At 47.0% G+C, this 16,801-nt stretch overlaps 1 protein-coding gene across 1 annotated transcript; it reads right to left on the bottom strand.

The window, feature by feature from the left end:
* Positions 1 to 451: 451 nt before the first annotated feature.
* Positions 452 to 15,820, bottom strand: LOC103118154 (neural cell adhesion molecule L1-like protein). The gene is made up of 10 exons (XM_060184747.1): positions 15,562 to 15,820; positions 14,465 to 14,630; positions 13,079 to 13,203; positions 11,212 to 11,313; positions 10,893 to 11,090; positions 8,884 to 8,954; positions 4,704 to 4,926; positions 3,425 to 3,540; positions 2,267 to 2,471; positions 452 to 1,800 (listed from the first exon to the last, which is right to left on the bottom strand). The coding sequence occupies exons 1-10, from the start codon at positions 15,770 to 15,772 to the stop codon at positions 1,670 to 1,672; spliced, it is 1,548 nt and encodes a 515-aa protein (XP_060040730.1). The 5' UTR covers positions 15,773 to 15,820; the 3' UTR covers positions 452 to 1,669.
* Positions 15,821 to 16,801: the final 981 nt, after the last annotated feature.

The following is a 16,801-nucleotide window of genomic DNA, read 5'->3' as shown; positions in this document are numbered from 1 at the left end:
CCCCACCGGAACGACCAGCATGTGTCAGCCCTTGAGGCTGAGGTCACGACTGGGACCCTGTCACACAGGATGAAACTCTGGGCAAGTGTCAACACCTTGCCCACGTCTAGGGCCAGTCACTGGATTCAAGTTCAGATCTGGCTTCAGAGCTCATGTCCTCAGTCCTTCAGGCATTCCAGAGTCAATCACTCCATTCTCACATATGGTGCATTTCACACTATTATCACAACTTCACTGGACCTGTTCTCAATCTTTAAATATATATTTAATAAATTTAATGAGGAGGGGAAAGGGAGCGGGGTAGGGAGAGGGAGAGGGGAGACTGGAGCACTATTCAACTCTGGCTTTATTATGGTGCTGGGGATTGAACCTGGGACTTTGGAACCTCAGGAATGAGGTTAACTATTATGCTGTCTCTTAACTATTATGCTGTCTCTTAAGCATAATAGTCTCCCTGTTGTGGTCAGAATTGGCACAGTGAGTTATTTACACCAATTGTGGTTTCTTATCTTTATTTCTCTCTCTCTCTCTTTCTTCCCTTTTTATGACATCTAGTAAGTTTTCATTGTCTGTAGAATCAGTATACTAATTAAAAAATCATCAGTGAGTCCAAAGTCAATCAGAGGCTGATACAGAGGTCTGTAGAAATGCCTTGTGTCCAGGGTTGTGACTGACACACGTCCTAGAGATCCCTTGAACATTCAAGTCCCCTGTTATCATCCTCTTACTCTTCCCCTTGGGTGTTTCTTAATTCTCAAGGTTCGTCAGCTACAAATCTCAATGCCTCTCATACCCACTAGTATATGGCATTTCTTCTGAAACAAAGAGGATGACAAGTCTTTCTGGAAAGAATAGACATGTCAACAGCTTTGTGTCTGTGGTCCATATGATTTCTACAACTCTTCACAGTGAGAAGGCATGCGTAAGATGAGGGGAATGAAGCAAATTCTCTTTTTGTTTTTCCTCAGAGAAAGACCTAAACATTTTATAAACACAAACAAGATGAACACAATTCATTAACATATTCTTAACATACATATTAATATTTTATTTATTTGTTATTGGATACAGAGAGAAATTGAGATGGGACGGAAAGTAGAGAGGGAAAGAGACACAGAGACACGTGCAACCTTACTCTACTCACTGGTGAAGCTTTTTCCCTGCAAGTGGGGACCAGGGGCTTGAACTTGGGTCTTTGGACACTGCAATGTGTGTGCTTAGCCAAGTGTGCCACTACCTGGCTCCTCCTTGATTTTTTTTTTCTACAAAGATTTGTAGGTTACATGAACAATAAAATGTTTTGCAATTTAAGTAAGACTCTTTTGTATTTCTTTAATATATTAATAGCAATCCGCTTTTACCATGCTCCTGAGGTTTTAGCCTTTTAAATATCTTTATCTGACCAGCACAATAACATCTTATGCCTGAGGCCTGCCAGATACCCTTAAGGATAGGATTTCAACCAAGACAAGGCTAAAGCATTAGCTAGTAATCTTTCTTTTGACTTTAAAATTGGGACACATTCTTTACAAAGACCTGCAAGTAGTCTGGATAGGAATGCAAGCCAGTTTACAGAGTTCAATGCTTTCAGAAAAGTCTGTCAGTCTACAAGCTGAAGTTACTCAGTGTTCAGCACATAGAATTTATAGGGGGCACACAATTCAAATATCTACTTACTTATCTGGTACTGTAGCAGGAAGCCAGTCAAGTTGCCATTCAGCTTGTTAGGTAGCCCCCAGGATAAGGTGGCTGTGTCTTTATCAACTTTGATGACCTTAAGGAAGGTTGGCTGCTCAGGTACTAGAAAACATGAATAGGCACCGGTCAATCCATCAGACTGTGAAAACATTCCTGGTAGGTAAGGCTCTTTCATATAATAGAAGCTGTGATGTGAACTTGTGAAGTACATATTAACTATATAGTTCATGAGGGAACCTTCAGTCTGGTCATTGGGTAGCTTTCAAGCTGATGTTATCCTGCATCATCATCATCATCATTTGCTTCCAAGGTTATCACTGGGGCTCGGTGTCAGCACTACAAATCCACTGCTCCTGGTGGCTATTTTTTATTGGATAGGACAGAGAGAAATTGGAGGGGTCAGGGAGATAGTAAGAAAGATAGACACCTGCAGACCTGCTTCATGATTTGTGAAGCCTCACCCCAGCAGGTGGTGAACTGGATCCTTACATGGGTCCTTGTGCTTAGAACTATGTGCACTTAACCAGGAGTGCCACTGCCCAGCCCCCATGCATCCTTATTTTCTCACCTCCTTCTGGTGTTTGAAATATGTAAGGCTCACTTTCCGGACCAGCTCCTTTGGAATTATAGGCTAAGACTGTTAAGCGGTATTCACTGAAAGCATCAAGGGAAGGAACCATTCCCGAGTTCCGTTGTCCTGAAAATCTGAGAATGTTCACTTCTTTCAGATGCGTCCTTCCATCCAACAGACTTTTTGTTTTCCACCAGTTTATCTGCAATGAAGAAAGGAGCCCATGATACATCACCATGGGGGAGACTCTCTTTTGGCTCTCTCTGAAACCAGGTCTCTCTCATATACAGAAAGCATATTAATGCAAAAGGGAGGAAAGAGAATCTCTAACAAAAGTAGGTGGTTCTCTGGTGCTCATGGAACATTCTCAAGGAGGGAAGACATGTTGGGGCACAAAATAAGTCTCTTTAAACCCACGAAGATTGAACTCCTATCTTGCTTCTTTTTAGCTTTCAGTGGGATCGCACCAGAAATCAACCACAAAAGAATACTGGAGGGGTTGAGTGGTGTCACACCTAGTTACACACATATGTTTTCATGCACAAGGACCTGGGTTCAAGCTCCTGCTCCCCACCTGCAAGGGGGGCGCTTCACAGAGGGTGAAGCAGGGCTACAGATGTCTTTCTTTTTTAATTTATTATATTTATTTATTGCATAGAAACAGCCAGAAATCAGGAGGGAAAGATGTGATACGGAGAGAGAGGGAGACAGACACCTGCAACTATGCTTCGTCACTTGTAAAGCTTTCCTCCTGCAGGTGGGGCCCTGGGGCTCGAACCCGGCTCCTTGCACATTGCAACATGTGTGCTCAACCAGGTGCACCACCGTCTCTCTATCTCTCTCCCTCTCTACCTCCTCTTTCTTTCTCAAAATTCTCTCTGTCCTATCAAAGAAAAAAAAAGTGGCTACCTGGAGCAGTGGATTAATTGTGCATGCACTAAGCCCCAGAGATAACCCTGGTGGAGAAAAAAAGAAAGAGAGAAAGAAAGAAAGAAAGAAAGAAAGAAAGAAAGAAAGAAAGAAAGAAAAGAAAAGAAAAGAAAAGAATACTGGGGGGGAAATTCAAACATTTGGAGATAAATAACATGCTATTGAATGGCTGTTGGGCCAATGAGGAAATCAAAAGTGGAAACTGAATCATTCCTGGAAACAAACCTGGTAGCCTTTCAGATGCCCGTGGACCCTGTCTTTGGGGATGGTGGACCAGGTAACCTTGACTAGGGTGCTGTTGATCACGTCTACCCCATGGATCACTGGTGCTGCGTCAGGATCTGCCAAGCAGGCAAGAATGATTAGCTCTCAGTGATCTGCAGACCTGACCCTGGAGCCTTTACAAGCTGTTTATCTTGCTTATTCTGAGCAGAGCACTTTGTGGGATCAACCCATCAGCTTTTCATCACAGAAACTCTCTCCACCTAAGTGCAACTCTAGCAGGGAAGGGAAGCCATCCTTCTGCCAGTGTGTGTGTGTGTGTGTGTGTGTGTGTGTGTGTGTGTGTGTGTGTCGGCGGGGGGGGGGCAGTCAGGGAGGGATGCAGCTCAGACAGTGTTTACAACCTGGGCAAAGGAACTGGAAATTCAGATCACATGCTTTGACTTCCAGGTTGAACAGACTCATAATGATATAAAGAGACTTCACAGTTGGCTTAGTCTGATCACAGCCACAGATGTAAATTTAGCTCTTGGGAGGCGGCAGGCATGCTTGAGGCTTCTCCAGGATTGGCTCCTGAGGACACCTGCCTGGCCAGGTAACTGTCCCCTCTCTACACAGGACCAACCACCAAGAGATGAGCCAGGCAGGCCACCACAGCAACTGGGACCACCACCACCTCCAGCCATGTATGTGCCTGGTGCTGCTTGAGATGAGTGGACTCTGATTGCAGGGGGGACACAGCCAGCTGTCTCCCAACCTCTGCTTTCTCTTAATCTTGGATCCAACTAGGACTTTGGATGCTAGAAGGAGAGTGAGACTGGCTGCCCCTGCCTAGTGACAGGGAATAGAACCTTTCTTCCCTAACAGTCCCTGTGCAAGGTGACAAAATTCCCCAAGGACCTCACAGCTTTGTGTGCACATGTGTGTGTGCAAATGTGCAAGTGTGAGTGTGTAAGCATGCAGGGTCCATCTCTCTTCCCTGCCAGGCAGGCTCTGACTCCCAGTGCCCCAGCAGCCATAGGCACCTCCCTGCTGGCAGGATGCCAGGTCTGATTTTCAAGGCTGCTTAGGGGGGAAGCAAAGGGACTGTGGACTTCCGCTGCCTTGTGTCCTTCCCTCTGCTCTGACCAGTGATCTCAAAGGCAACATGGCCTTTGGCCTGCTGTGACATGTCCCCTATGCTCCTGCCCCTGGCACAGTGTCAGGCTGCAGAGAACATCCAAGGAGGGGGATACTGAGCCAAGAAGCTTCCCTGGGGATCAGTGCCCTTGTGTCCACTTACAGTCCTCTCCAGAGTACAGGGTGACCACCTGCGGCTCTGGACCGACTCCCAGCTGGTTGATGGCCTGCACCTGGACGTGATAGGGAGCGAAGACAGCAGAGGTCATCACCCGCAGGCTATGGTTGGTGACTGTCTCTTCCTGCCACTCCCCGGAGCTCTCCTGGGACCTCCAGCTCACGCGATACTCCAGCCCTGGCCCATTCTGCTCCATGGGCTTCAGAGGCTGAAACAGATAGTATGGGGACACTGGTTAGAGCTGGGAGACAGAATACCGAACAAGAGCTTAGGCTGGGTGGGAAACATTGTGAACATGCTTGCTTGGTGACTTTAAGTTGGATAGCTCTCTCCTGCTCTTGAAGTGTGGGAAACCTTCATCCCACAGGCCAGATCCTGTACTTATGCAGAGCCCAGCTTTCCCCAAGTGACAGGATTTCTGACAATGTCCCCACATCCTTCTCCATTCTCCATTCCTTTGTATATAGGTGACCATTTATTGGGAAACTGTTTGTTTTGTAAATAGTCACAGACTGTCACATCACAAGTCTATTCCACTCTCTTGCTCCCCAAGAATGAGCAGCTAGGGTCTTGAACCCTGGCTGTGTGGGCTTCCCAGGGATGCCCATCTTCCAGCTGAGCCATTTCTTTCTGGGGAGTGCCCACAGCATCCTCAATACCCAGAGGTGTCCCTTCCTCCTGTCACAAGGTGACTTCCAGGCCCTGAACTTCCTGTATCTTTAAGGGAAACACCAGCCCCCACTAATTATTGCTGATTAGGAATAGTTAGCAGGGAGATTTCTAATATAGGAAGTTGGTCATTCCCACTCTTGTTTTTGTATAAGCAACGCTTGGATTCAGGAAGCATTAGTATGATTTTAACCACCTCTTCAATTTCAGACAAGTAGGAAAGTGCTCTTAAATCAGTTACATGAAATGTATCAAAATGTGATTTTTATGGTGCTAGACTGTAAGACTCATATAAGTGGCAATTTTGTGTGTAGGTGCGAATAATTCAGTCGTGCCACACACACAGTTTCCGCAAAGCCAGCAATGCTTCTTGAGTCAATCAGCCTGCCTAAAATAGTTATTAGAGGCACTAGGTGGAATTAGATTGAAAGTATAGTGCTTAATCAGTAGGATGATTTTGAACCTGTTTATTCGAAGGTGAATATTTACATTAGCAAGGAGGGGAGAATGAAAAGGAAACAAAATCTTTCTGAGAATTCTCATAGTCATTGTTTATATTTACAATCAAGGAAAAGTTTAGCTGATTATTATTTCTTTTTATTTTACTTCACACTATCAGACATACATAACTTCACTAGGACTTTTAGTTCTACCCTGTAACTGGAAACTATTATGATATTATTCGTCAGGCCCTACCAACAAATTTCACATTTTGCTCTAAAAAATAATAATAATGAAATATACCGGTAGAGCTTGCTGGCACATTTTAAAGCAAACAGTGCTGCTATAGGTAATATTTTCATGAAGAAGCAAGTCTGGACTGCAGGCTCTTTTGCGGCTAACGTGCTGGGAAGCTCTTGGTGTTTGACTGTCAGACAAGGGGCACAGAACCTGGCACATCTTACCAGCGGCTGCTACTCCTGAAGCCAGCAGGGAGGCAGACAGAGGGAGGAAGAACAAGCCCCACTCTCCACCTCCCGCCCCTGGGATGTTGGAAAGAGGCTCTGAAATCAGGAATCTGAGGACTTCTAGAAGTGCTTGGAAGTATATTTCAGTGGGCACAGGAAGTCGATGAAATCATTAGCATGGCTTTCCCTGTCTAATTGCCCAGATAGAGCACTTACACTTCAATTGTCAAATAATGGAAGTCTGAACTTGGCCAGGTAATAAGGACTGATGGAGAAAGTTAGTGGAGCCTCCTCTACCTTACTTCCACCTGGGAGCAGGCCATTTTTCTTGCTACACTCAGAGCAGAAAATGATAAACCAGATCCTCTACGAGGGAGACAGATTGACTACAGGTACATAGCTAGGTGATGGTAGAAGTTGCCAAACATCAGTAATGCTGTGTGTGTGTGCCTGTGTGTGATTGGAAATGGGCTATCTCATTAAAGTTCATATTTAACATCTTTATGTATATTATGCTTTTTTGATTGAAATGTACTCCACTCATTCCGTATTATAATATGGTCATAGGTGTGCTTAAGAACCAAGAAAACTGGGAGTCGGGTGGTAGCGCAGCGGGTAAAGCACAGGTGGCGCAAAACACAAGGACCGGCGTAAGGATCCCGGTTCGAGCCCGGGCTCCCCGCCTGCAGGGGAGTCATTTCACAAGCAGTGAAGCAGGTCTGCAGTGTCTATCTTTCTCTCCCCTCTCTGTCTTCCCCTCCACTCTCCATGTCTCTCTGTCCTATTCAACAAAACAACAAGGGCAACAAAAGGGAATAATAATAATAATAATAAAGAACCAAGAGAACTGCCAAGCAAATAATTGTTTAACAGATCACATTCCAGTGGGTTCTACATATGTTTTACAGAATGGGGGGGGGGGGGCGCAGTGATGATTCGGAAGAAGATATTTTTAAAGTGCTGGATTTTAGAACAGTATCTATGAATTCCTGTTTGTGTGACTAGATGCAACTAAATATAAATCTATCAAAGGAAAAGAAAATGGTAAAGTCTAAACCAGGGGTGGGGGGCAGGCGGTGGTGCACCTGGTTAATCACACACATCACATTGTGCAAGATCCTGGGCTCAAGCCCTCAGCCCTACCTGCAGCACCAAGCTTCATGAGCAGTGAGGCAAGCCTGCAAGGGTCTTTCTTCCTCTCTCCATCTCTATCTCCTCTTCCCCTTTCCTCTCAGTTTCTCTGTTTCTGTCCAAAGTAACTAAATAAATAAATAAAATTATAAAATATAAGCATCTGTTGGTGACCCCAAATTCACAGAAATAATTCTCTTAGGTATATTCAGCTTATGTTATTTTAATCCCTTTTAAAAATGTTTGTTTATTACATTAGACATATATACATACGCACATACAGATAGGTAGAGAGAGAGAGAGAGAGGAAGGGGAGGGAGAAATAGAGAAAGAGACACCTGCAGTCCTGCTTCATAACTCCTCAGGCTCTCCCCCTGCAGTGAAGACTGGGGCTTGAACCCGGGTCCTTTCACACGGTATTGTGTGTGCTTAACCAGGTTCATGACTGGCGCCCCCCCCCCCCCGTTTCTGTTTTTAAATTGTAAACTTGCAAACATTACTTCACTGAAATCATGAAATCATTACAATTCTTTTTTCTTTTCTTTTTTTTTTTTTGCCTCTAGGGTTACCACTGGGGGACTGGGTGCCGGCACTATGAATACACCTGCTCCTAGTGGCCATTGTTTTCCATTTTGTTGGATAAGACAGAGAAACTGAGAGGGGATGGGGAGATAGAGAGGGAAAGAGACAGAGACACACTTGCAGACCTGCTCCACTGCTTGTGACGCATCCTCTAGCAGGTGGGGACTGGGGACTTGAACCCGATTCTTGTGGGGGTCCTCGCGCTTTGTGCTATATACACTTAACATGGTGCACCACTGCCCAACCCCAACACATTATAATTTTACAAGCCCAATAATCTCCTTGACATGATCTACCACAGTTAGACCCTGTCTCAAAACATTTTATCATAGTGATCTTAAAAATACACAAAGGACCTTGGTGAAAGCCCCTGCTTCCCACCTGCAGGGGTGCTTAACAAGTGGTCAACAGTGCTGCGGTGCCCCTCCTACCCCACCTACTCTTTCCTTCTCAATGTCTCTATCATATACTTTTATGTTTTTTAAGCAGAGCACTGCTCAGCTCTGGCTTCTGGGGGTGCAGGGGATTGAACCTGGGACTTCAGAGTCTCAGGCATGAGAGTCTTTTTGCATAACCATTGTAGCAAACCCCTGACCCAAATAAATATTTTTAAAAATATACAAATGAAGCATGTATTGATAGGCCATAACGAACACACAAATCTTATTTTCTTATTGTTCATTGTTTTGCAATGTGCAGTGTGGAACTATGCCCCATGTAATCTTATATTCTCGTAAGCCACTACTAAATCACACACACACACACACACACACACACACACACACACACACACACACACCGTTCATTATGTTTAGCAAACAGACTGAAAAGAAGGAAAATAACAGATACACAAACCCACGTTTGAGAATACACACCTCCCATCTTATAATCATTTCCTTGGGCTGAGAAGCTTGGACCCTTATGTTTTGTGGATTCTTGTCTGGAGCTGGAAAAGGACAAGCATTAAAATTATTTCTTCCCACTTATGGAATATATATAGTTAATTATACATCCCACCTTTCCATAAAACATCAATTAAAAATAGCTTTGTATTGGTTCATTCCTAGCTGACACACTCTGAAATATAATTTTAAGAATTTTTTCTCTAGCCTTTTAAAGATACAATTGGCATGGAAAACTGTAAGATTTAGGTTGATATAAAACCCTGGGGTGAGGGTGAGGGTGGATTTTCAGCTTCCCAGGGTGGGGGTGGGGTATGGGGGATGAGACAGTCTTTTGGTGGTGGGAATGGTATTTATGTACACTCCTATTAATTTGTAGTCATATAAATCACTGGCAGATGACCCCACCAATCTGTCCTGGAGCCCTGCTTCCCCAGACCCCTGCCCCACTAGGGAAAGAGAGAGACAGGCTGGGAGTATGGATCGACCTGCCAATGTCCATCTTCAGCAGGGAAGCAATTACAGAAGCCAGACCTTCCACCTTCTGCATCCCATAATGACCCTGGGTCCATACTCCCAAAAGGATAGAGAATGGGAAAGCTCTCAAGAGAGAGGATGGGATATGGAGCTCTGGGGATGGGCATTGTATGGAATTGTACCCCTCTTATCCTATGGTCTTGTCAATATTTCCACTTTATTTTAAAGATTTTATTTATTAATGAGAAAGATAGGAGGAAAGAGAAAGAACCAGACATCACTCTGGTGCATGTGCTGCCAGGGATTGAACCCAGGACCTCATACTTGAGAGTCCGATGCTCTATCTACTGTGCCATCTCCAGGACCTCAATATTTCCATTTTATAAATAATTTTTTTTTAAAAAAGAAGTTAAACCTGCTTTGTACAATTCTTAGCCTACTTTATAAATATAGTTTAATTTTAAACTTGGCTTACTTTTGTATAGAACTTTCTTTAGATATAATATTTGTCTCTAAGAAAGTAAAACTAGGTATGACTCATTAGTTGACAAGTTTTAGGGAATTCACAGGATAAACAGCAGGTGGCGCCCCAGGAAACCCATCCTGTGCATTCATTTCCCAAGGCTGCCTTTGTATCAATTCAACTTACTCTGAAACTACACACCTATCAGATTCATTCAGTACCTCCACCTGCTTTGTCTCAGTTCTAAAAAGGGTCAATATTTATCTCACTCAGGAAAAAAACTAGAATCAATTCATGCGACACAGATGAACATCAATTCACTTATACAAACCTAAGCACAGTCATTCTTGAGATTCCAACTAATCTTGGGGTGGGGCGAGGTGGTGGCAAATCTGGTTGAACATACACGTTACCATATGGAAGGACCTGAGTTCAAGCCCCTGCTCCTCATCTGTGGGGGGTATGCTTCACGAGTGGTAAAACATGTCTGCAGTCGTCTGTCTGTCTGTCTGTCTCTCTCTCCCTCTCCCTCTGCCTCTCTCTCCATCCCTCCTCTTTCAACTTCTCTGTATTCTATCAAATAAAGTAGAAAAAAAGATAGGAACAAAAAAAGAAAAGGCTGCTGGGAGCTATGGACTATAGTGGTGGCCCCAAGCCCCAGTGATAACCTGGTGACAATATATAACAAAAGAAAAGAAAGAAAGAGAAAAAAAAAACATCTTGGGAGTTTAGATACTGAATTAAAAGACTGTCCTGAATTAATGATATAAAGTATAGGGGGGGAAGCCCCAACATACAGATCATTAGTCAAAAGATGTGTTTCAGGAAGTCAAATCCTCGTTCTATGTGTATATTGAAATTAAAGTCAGGCAGAACTTGCTTTGTGAGACCTGATCAGAATAAGACATCTACCCCCTAGAAACTGTCAAGAGGCTTCTGCTGTACTTCATGGCTTTAGCACACAGGATGCCCACTTCCGGGATGGGGGTCTGAGCTGGCACACCATGCCAGCTGATCCCGCCACCCCATCCCAGGCCCGTACCTGCTGGAGGTGTCTCGTGGTGCTCCGAGGGTAAGCTGGGCAGGCTGCTCCCCACCTCGTTCAAGGCCGTGACCCTGAACTGGTACCTCACGTATGGAGCCAAGGCCAGAAGCACGGTGGTGTCACTTCCTGGGACCCTTGCCATCTCCTCCCACTGCCCAGGCTCCTCTCTGTCCCCTTCAAACTCCACAATGTATTCTGCACAGGGAGGGAGGAAGAGGGGGAGTCAGGCATCCGAGGGCCTCACACATTTGCAGGAATGAGGAGATGAGACCTTGAGGAGTCGCTGCCCTGTACAAGGACGTTCCCAGATTCCTACCTTTGACGTGGCTGTTGTGAGGGTCTCCTGCCTGCCAGCTCAGCCGGACACTGCGATTCTGCCTCTCAGAGAGGTGCAGGCTGTGTGGGGGATCAGGCACATCTAGAAGAAGGAGAGTCAGGTCAGGAGAAGGCAGCTTTGTTTGGCTACCCTGCTACCTCCGGCAGGGGGCCCTCCCCTGGCCCACTCTACTGGCCACATCACAGACCCCACTCTCAGGACAACTGAGCCCAGGAATTGGCATTTCTCCACACCCCTGCAATCATGAGGCTCTGAGAACCAGGGTTGACATTACTGATGCCCTGGAGAGCTGGAGGTCCTAGGTTTGGTGATATTCCTGCAGACCAGTTCCAGGTCAGAGCAAGGAGGAAGTAGGTGGACAGGGATGCAGGGGTGGGGGCAGGTAGTACGTGTGTACTACCAGGGGTGACTGCAGGGATCTGAAATGTGCACATTGAAGAGAGAGAGAGAGAGAGAGAGACTAGCACTGACTTAAAAGACTAAGATTTCAGGGTACATTTCCACATCACTACCACAACCAAAGTTCTGGGTCCCCATCCTCCCGAAGATAACCACTATAGTTTTCACTAAGGCTTAGAGATTTGCTTGCTTCTGTTTTTTATTATTTGTATGTTTGATTTTCATATTTCATTTATTTATTCCTTTGATAAAGACAGTGAGAAATTGAGAGGAAAGAAGAGGATAGAGAGGGAGAGACACCTGCAGCACTGCTTCACTGCTTGCCAAGCTTTCTCCTTGCAGGTGAGGACAGGGGACTTGAACTCAGTTCCTTGCATAGTGTAATATTGTACATTCAACCAGGTGTGCCACCACCGGGACCTCTGTTTGTTTCTTTTTATAAGCTGGTGTGTATCAGCTCTTAAGATTTCACATAGGAGTGAAACCATCCTATAGTTGTCTATTACCTCTTATTACACTAAGCATAATCACCTCCAGTCCCATCCACTTGGTCCCAAAAGACCCAACACTAGCATCTTCATGAAACGCACAGAGGCTTTGCCCCCCCCCCAGCCTTGGATAGGGAGCAAAGCCCCTTGTATCCTGACAGCCTGCTCTGGTCTCTCTCGCCTCCAAGGGTCCCCACTGCCCGTCCCATCCTCAGAATATTCTCTGTTGGGAACACAGTTTACTTACTGTGAGCAAAATGGATTATGGGACATGAACGTAATTAGCATATATGGATGATGTCAGCCTGATGTCACGAGCATATGACAACTGTACCCAAATGCACAATGGATTGTGGGTATAGGAAGTTACTTAAATGAGTGTCTGGTGGAAATTGCTCTCTGTTCCTGCTGCTCTTCACTTGGTCACCTTTCCCTTCTCCCCAGACCCACCATGCTGCTTCCCCTGGGACCTGCACGCCATGTAGCTGAATGTGGTAAATAAAGCTCAAGGGCTGCGGCACACACCACGTGGCTGGCTGGTCTTTCCTCATTGCTTAGTTTGTGCCATGGTTTTCAGGTACCTAAATAATCCATGTTGTAATAAAACTGTTAAACCCCAACAAAGTACCACAGATTATTTTTTTAACTTTTTAATTACTATACTGCTCTGCATTGTTGGAGGGAGTGACTAGAGCTTTGGGGACACCTTCTTTCTCTTCTGCTAAGAGATTTCCCTGCCTCAAATGCCCACGGGCAATGAAACCTACCAGAAGGGAAAGACAGCGAGCACTAGTTCATTTCCTTAAGGCTGGAAGAGGAGAAGGAATGTTTACGCAAATGGAATGATATTCTTAGTGCAAAATCCAAGCCAGTAGGGTGTGTGTGGGGGTTCCAGGACTCCCTGACCCCAGAGCCCCGGGGACAGTGGGTTTGGCAGGGCATCTCCACCCATGACTCACCCAGAACGGTGACCTGGGTCTTGTCCTCAGTGCTGTCCAGGTCTGTGTGTGCAGAGCAGGCATATACACCTTGGTCCTCCAGTGTGATGTTGAAGATGGTCAGAGTCACTCCTTCTATGACCAGCCTGCCAGGGTAGAGATGGAAAAGGCTGAGGGTGGGTGACAGTCACAGACAGAAGAGGTGTCACCCTCTCCATAACAGATGCTGCCTTAGAACTCAATTCAGACTCTCACTTTCCCTCTCTCCCTCTCCCTCCCCCCCCACACACTTGCACCCCACAAACAGGCAGCCTCCTTGAGGGCTGTGGGTCTACACACCTCACACTTCCCAGAGCTCACCCTTATAGAGTCTGATGGTGCTGGGGACTGCACAAAGGAGGAGCGCTTCATTACAGGAGCCCCCCCCCCCCCCCCCACACACACACACATCCTGCTTTGCAGCGATCCAGGAGGTCAGAGGTGAGCCAGGCCACATCTAGGTCCCAGCTCTATAAATCCATTGCTCCTGGCAGCCTTGTTTATTTATTTATTTATTTATTTATTTATTTATTTATTTATGCTATTTTATTTGCTAGAACAGAGAGAAATTGAGAGGGGTGGGGAAGATAGAGAAGGAGAGAGAAAGACAGACAGTCACACACCTGCTTCACCACTCATGAAGCATCTCCCCTAACAGGTGGTAAGCTAGGGGCTTGAACCCAGGTCCTTATGCATGGTATCAAGTGTGCTCGACCAGATGCATTACCACCCAGCCCCAGAACTTTGTGTTAGAAACCAGTCATGTCAGAAATTCTTTGCTATTTCTGTCTCTAGCCTCCAGGGGTGTTTGGCCAACATCAGGTTAAACACAGATCACAGGTCAAAAGGTCCTAAAGTCAAAATAAGCCTTATCTGACACCACTGAACTATGCCAGTGTACTCGGGGAAAGGTCAGGAGCAAACACAAACTCATGGAATCATTAGAACTGGAGATGACACGTCTGCTACAGAGGGTTTGCATACTAGGCAAGAGATTCCTCCACTGTGTACTTCACTGAGATGTGTGTGCTCAACATATGCACACAGACTCAATAAATAGGGGAGATGGCCTGCACTCATGGTATTTGTGAACCCCCATCTCAAGAGGATCCTCTGTATCTGCCCTTCTGGACTCATTTCTTACCATCACTGGTATGATGAAGTGATTCTTTCCACCTGGGGTTCATGATGGAAACCCAGATGCCAGCACCAGGCTCCATCCCCGGGACCACCTTATGCCAGAGCTGAGCGCACTCCACCCTCATTACAATGTGCACCTTTGACTAAGTCCAATGGGCACCCTCCAGTTTTGAATGAGCCCCGTGTGGATCCCCATGCACCCTCACTGTCCACTCTGCTGACACTCACCTGCCATCCTCTGTGCTGTTCGAGTCTAGGGAGACCCCATCCTTACTCCAGGACAGTCGCAAGCTGGCCCTCAGCTGGGCATCACACTGGCTGTCACAGCGTAGTGCCAGTGTGTGGTCAACAGGCACCCTTGCATTCTTGGGAGAGACGTGGAGCTTGGTGGCATCTGTTTTTGCCAGATAAAAAGACACAGTAGATCAGCACGGGCAGTTTACGCTGCTATCAGCTGCCTGTCATTTCACAAGCCAAGGCTGTCACTGTGGTGGAGCAGCCTCACACTGTGTGTGTGTCACTGGACACTCAATAGCATCAGAAAAAGTACTACCAAGTGGCTGCCCAGCCCAATTCCATATACATATGGGGGGAAGACTGTAGCACTGAGCGCCCCCAGGGCTGTCTATCATCTCCCATGTGGTGCTGGAGGCTCCCTTCCCCCAACCCCCTCCCTTCTCTGTCTGTGCAGGCAGAGTAAGCACAGAGCTGAGCTGCTGTGGTCCAAGACAGGACAGCATCCCCACCAATCACTCTCTCTCCAGTCCCTCTGAGAGGACTTTTTGCAGCTGATGATACTGCAGTCAGGCAGTCCGGGAAATACACCCTTTGGCACTGCCACCGGCACCAGCTCTCCAGGCTGTCACTGGTGCGGGCACCAGCACACCATGTGCAAAGCCTGCAAGCCTGGGAGTCTGCTCAGCTAGGGGACCTGGGAGCTCACAGTACACCCATGATGCCTCATCTGGGAACATGGAGACAAAAAGAGCTTGCGTGTGAGCCTTGCCAGGTATACATGGAACTTCATGTATGTGAGCCCTGCCAGGTACACACAGAACCATGCTTGTGAGCCACACACATAACACAGAATCACATACATGCAAGTCACATCCAGTACACACAGAATCACAAATGTATGAGGCATGCCCAGTATATGTATGTGAGCCCAGGAAAGTACACACAAAATCAGACACTGTAAGCCATGACATGTACACACAGAATTGCACATATGTGAGTCACACAGAGCACCCACAGAATCACACACATGTGAGCCCTAGCGTGTATGCATAGATTTGCACACGCAAAGTGCATGCTGACTGCATTACTTCGGATGTCCAGGGTGGCCGTGACCGCCGTCTTGCCCTGGGCGTTCTCCACCCAGCAGGAGTAGGCGCCTGCGTCATCTTCGGTGGCCAGGCTGATCTGCAGGCTCCCGTTCTTGTGGACCTGGTACCGCCCGCCCTCCAGGGCCTTGGTCTCGTCCTCCTTCTGCCTGTGGACAGGGACAGCGCATGCACTTGGGTGTGGCCGGCTCATGTTCCGGAAGCACCCACAGCTGACACTGCCCTGTAGACTGGTCCCTTTCTCAGGTGCTCAGCTGACCCTGACTGTTCCACGGGAGCTGCTTTTGTCTGCAAGCAGGGGCAGGGGGGCTGCGTGTCTGTCCTCATGTCTGTCTCATGCTCTGGGGCTGGAGGAGAGCCGGGCCACACTGGGTCCCTGCAGAGCTCTCAGAGCCACAGGGATGACTGCACACCTGTCCCCGGAGCTGTGGGTGTGCTCTCACTCAGGGCTGCCTGGCGGCAGGGAGAGTGATGGACAGAGAGGATCACCATCCTGCCTGGGCCACTGGGAGAGTCCCCAGGGGGCCCTAGCCTACAGATACCACCTCCTATCCCTCCTTCCCCTGCAGTCAACATGTCATCTACCTTTGTTGCCACAGACAGGGCCCTAGCTCCTGAGACACACTGAGACATCTACTTAGCATCCTGTTAGGGGTCTGCTTAGGGAGGGTCTCCTCTGGAGGCAGGACACTGGCAACCCCTCCCCTACTCTGCAAGCAGCCAGGAAGAAGGCCCAGTATGTCTACATCTGGCCCAGTATGTCTGCATCTCCCTCTACCTGACCAGAAGGCCATAAACTGCAAGTGAATGTAGATGTGGCACCAGGAGACAAATGCTGAAGCACATCCCCTGAGGGTCGTGCCCTTCCTCTGAAGGGACTGTCAAGCTGGGAAGGCCAGGAGGCATGGACTTTCCCTTTCTCTCTCTTTCTCAGGGGGTCTACATGTCTACATGACCTAAACTTCTTCTCTCCTTTTGTCCTTACTTTCTCTCAAGAAATGCTCTTCTTGTCCCTGAAACATGGCCGGCTCTCTTTGTGATTCTTCCACGTATAAATCAATCTAGAAGCCCAGGCGAGGGCATTAAAGGGAATGGCCCCACTTAACACTTGGAGCAGTGAGACTGAAGGCACCCTGACCCCCAGCATAGAAAAGCAACTCCCAGGTATAAGCCGGAATCGTGTGAGTGTGTATGTGCGACTAGAATGAAAGGTAGGCTGACA

This window comes from Erinaceus europaeus, unplaced genomic scaffold (assembly GCF_950295315.1).
Source record: "Erinaceus europaeus unplaced genomic scaffold, mEriEur2.1 scaffold_1269, whole genome shotgun sequence".
Taxonomy (NCBI): domain Eukaryota; kingdom Metazoa; phylum Chordata; class Mammalia; order Eulipotyphla; family Erinaceidae; genus Erinaceus; species Erinaceus europaeus.
The sequence above is the reverse complement of the archived record's forward strand: the minus strand, read 5'-3'. Positions and strand labels throughout refer to the sequence as shown.

Bases quoted from the DNA above. Each gene is read 5' to 3' on its own strand.
- LOC103118154 (XM_060184747.1), bottom strand. From the start codon at position 15,772: ATGAGCCGGCCACACCCAAGTGCATGCGCTGTCCCTGTCCACAGGCAG. The intron at 11,091-11,211 runs GTAGGAATCTGG...CTCCCTGTGCAG, and splicing joins TCACAACAGCCACGTCAAAG to AATACATTGTGGAGTTTGAA. The intron at 1,801-2,266 runs GTGAGAAAATAA...CATGTTTTCTAG, and splicing joins ATTTCAAACACCAGAAGGAG to TACCTGAGCAGCCAACCTTC.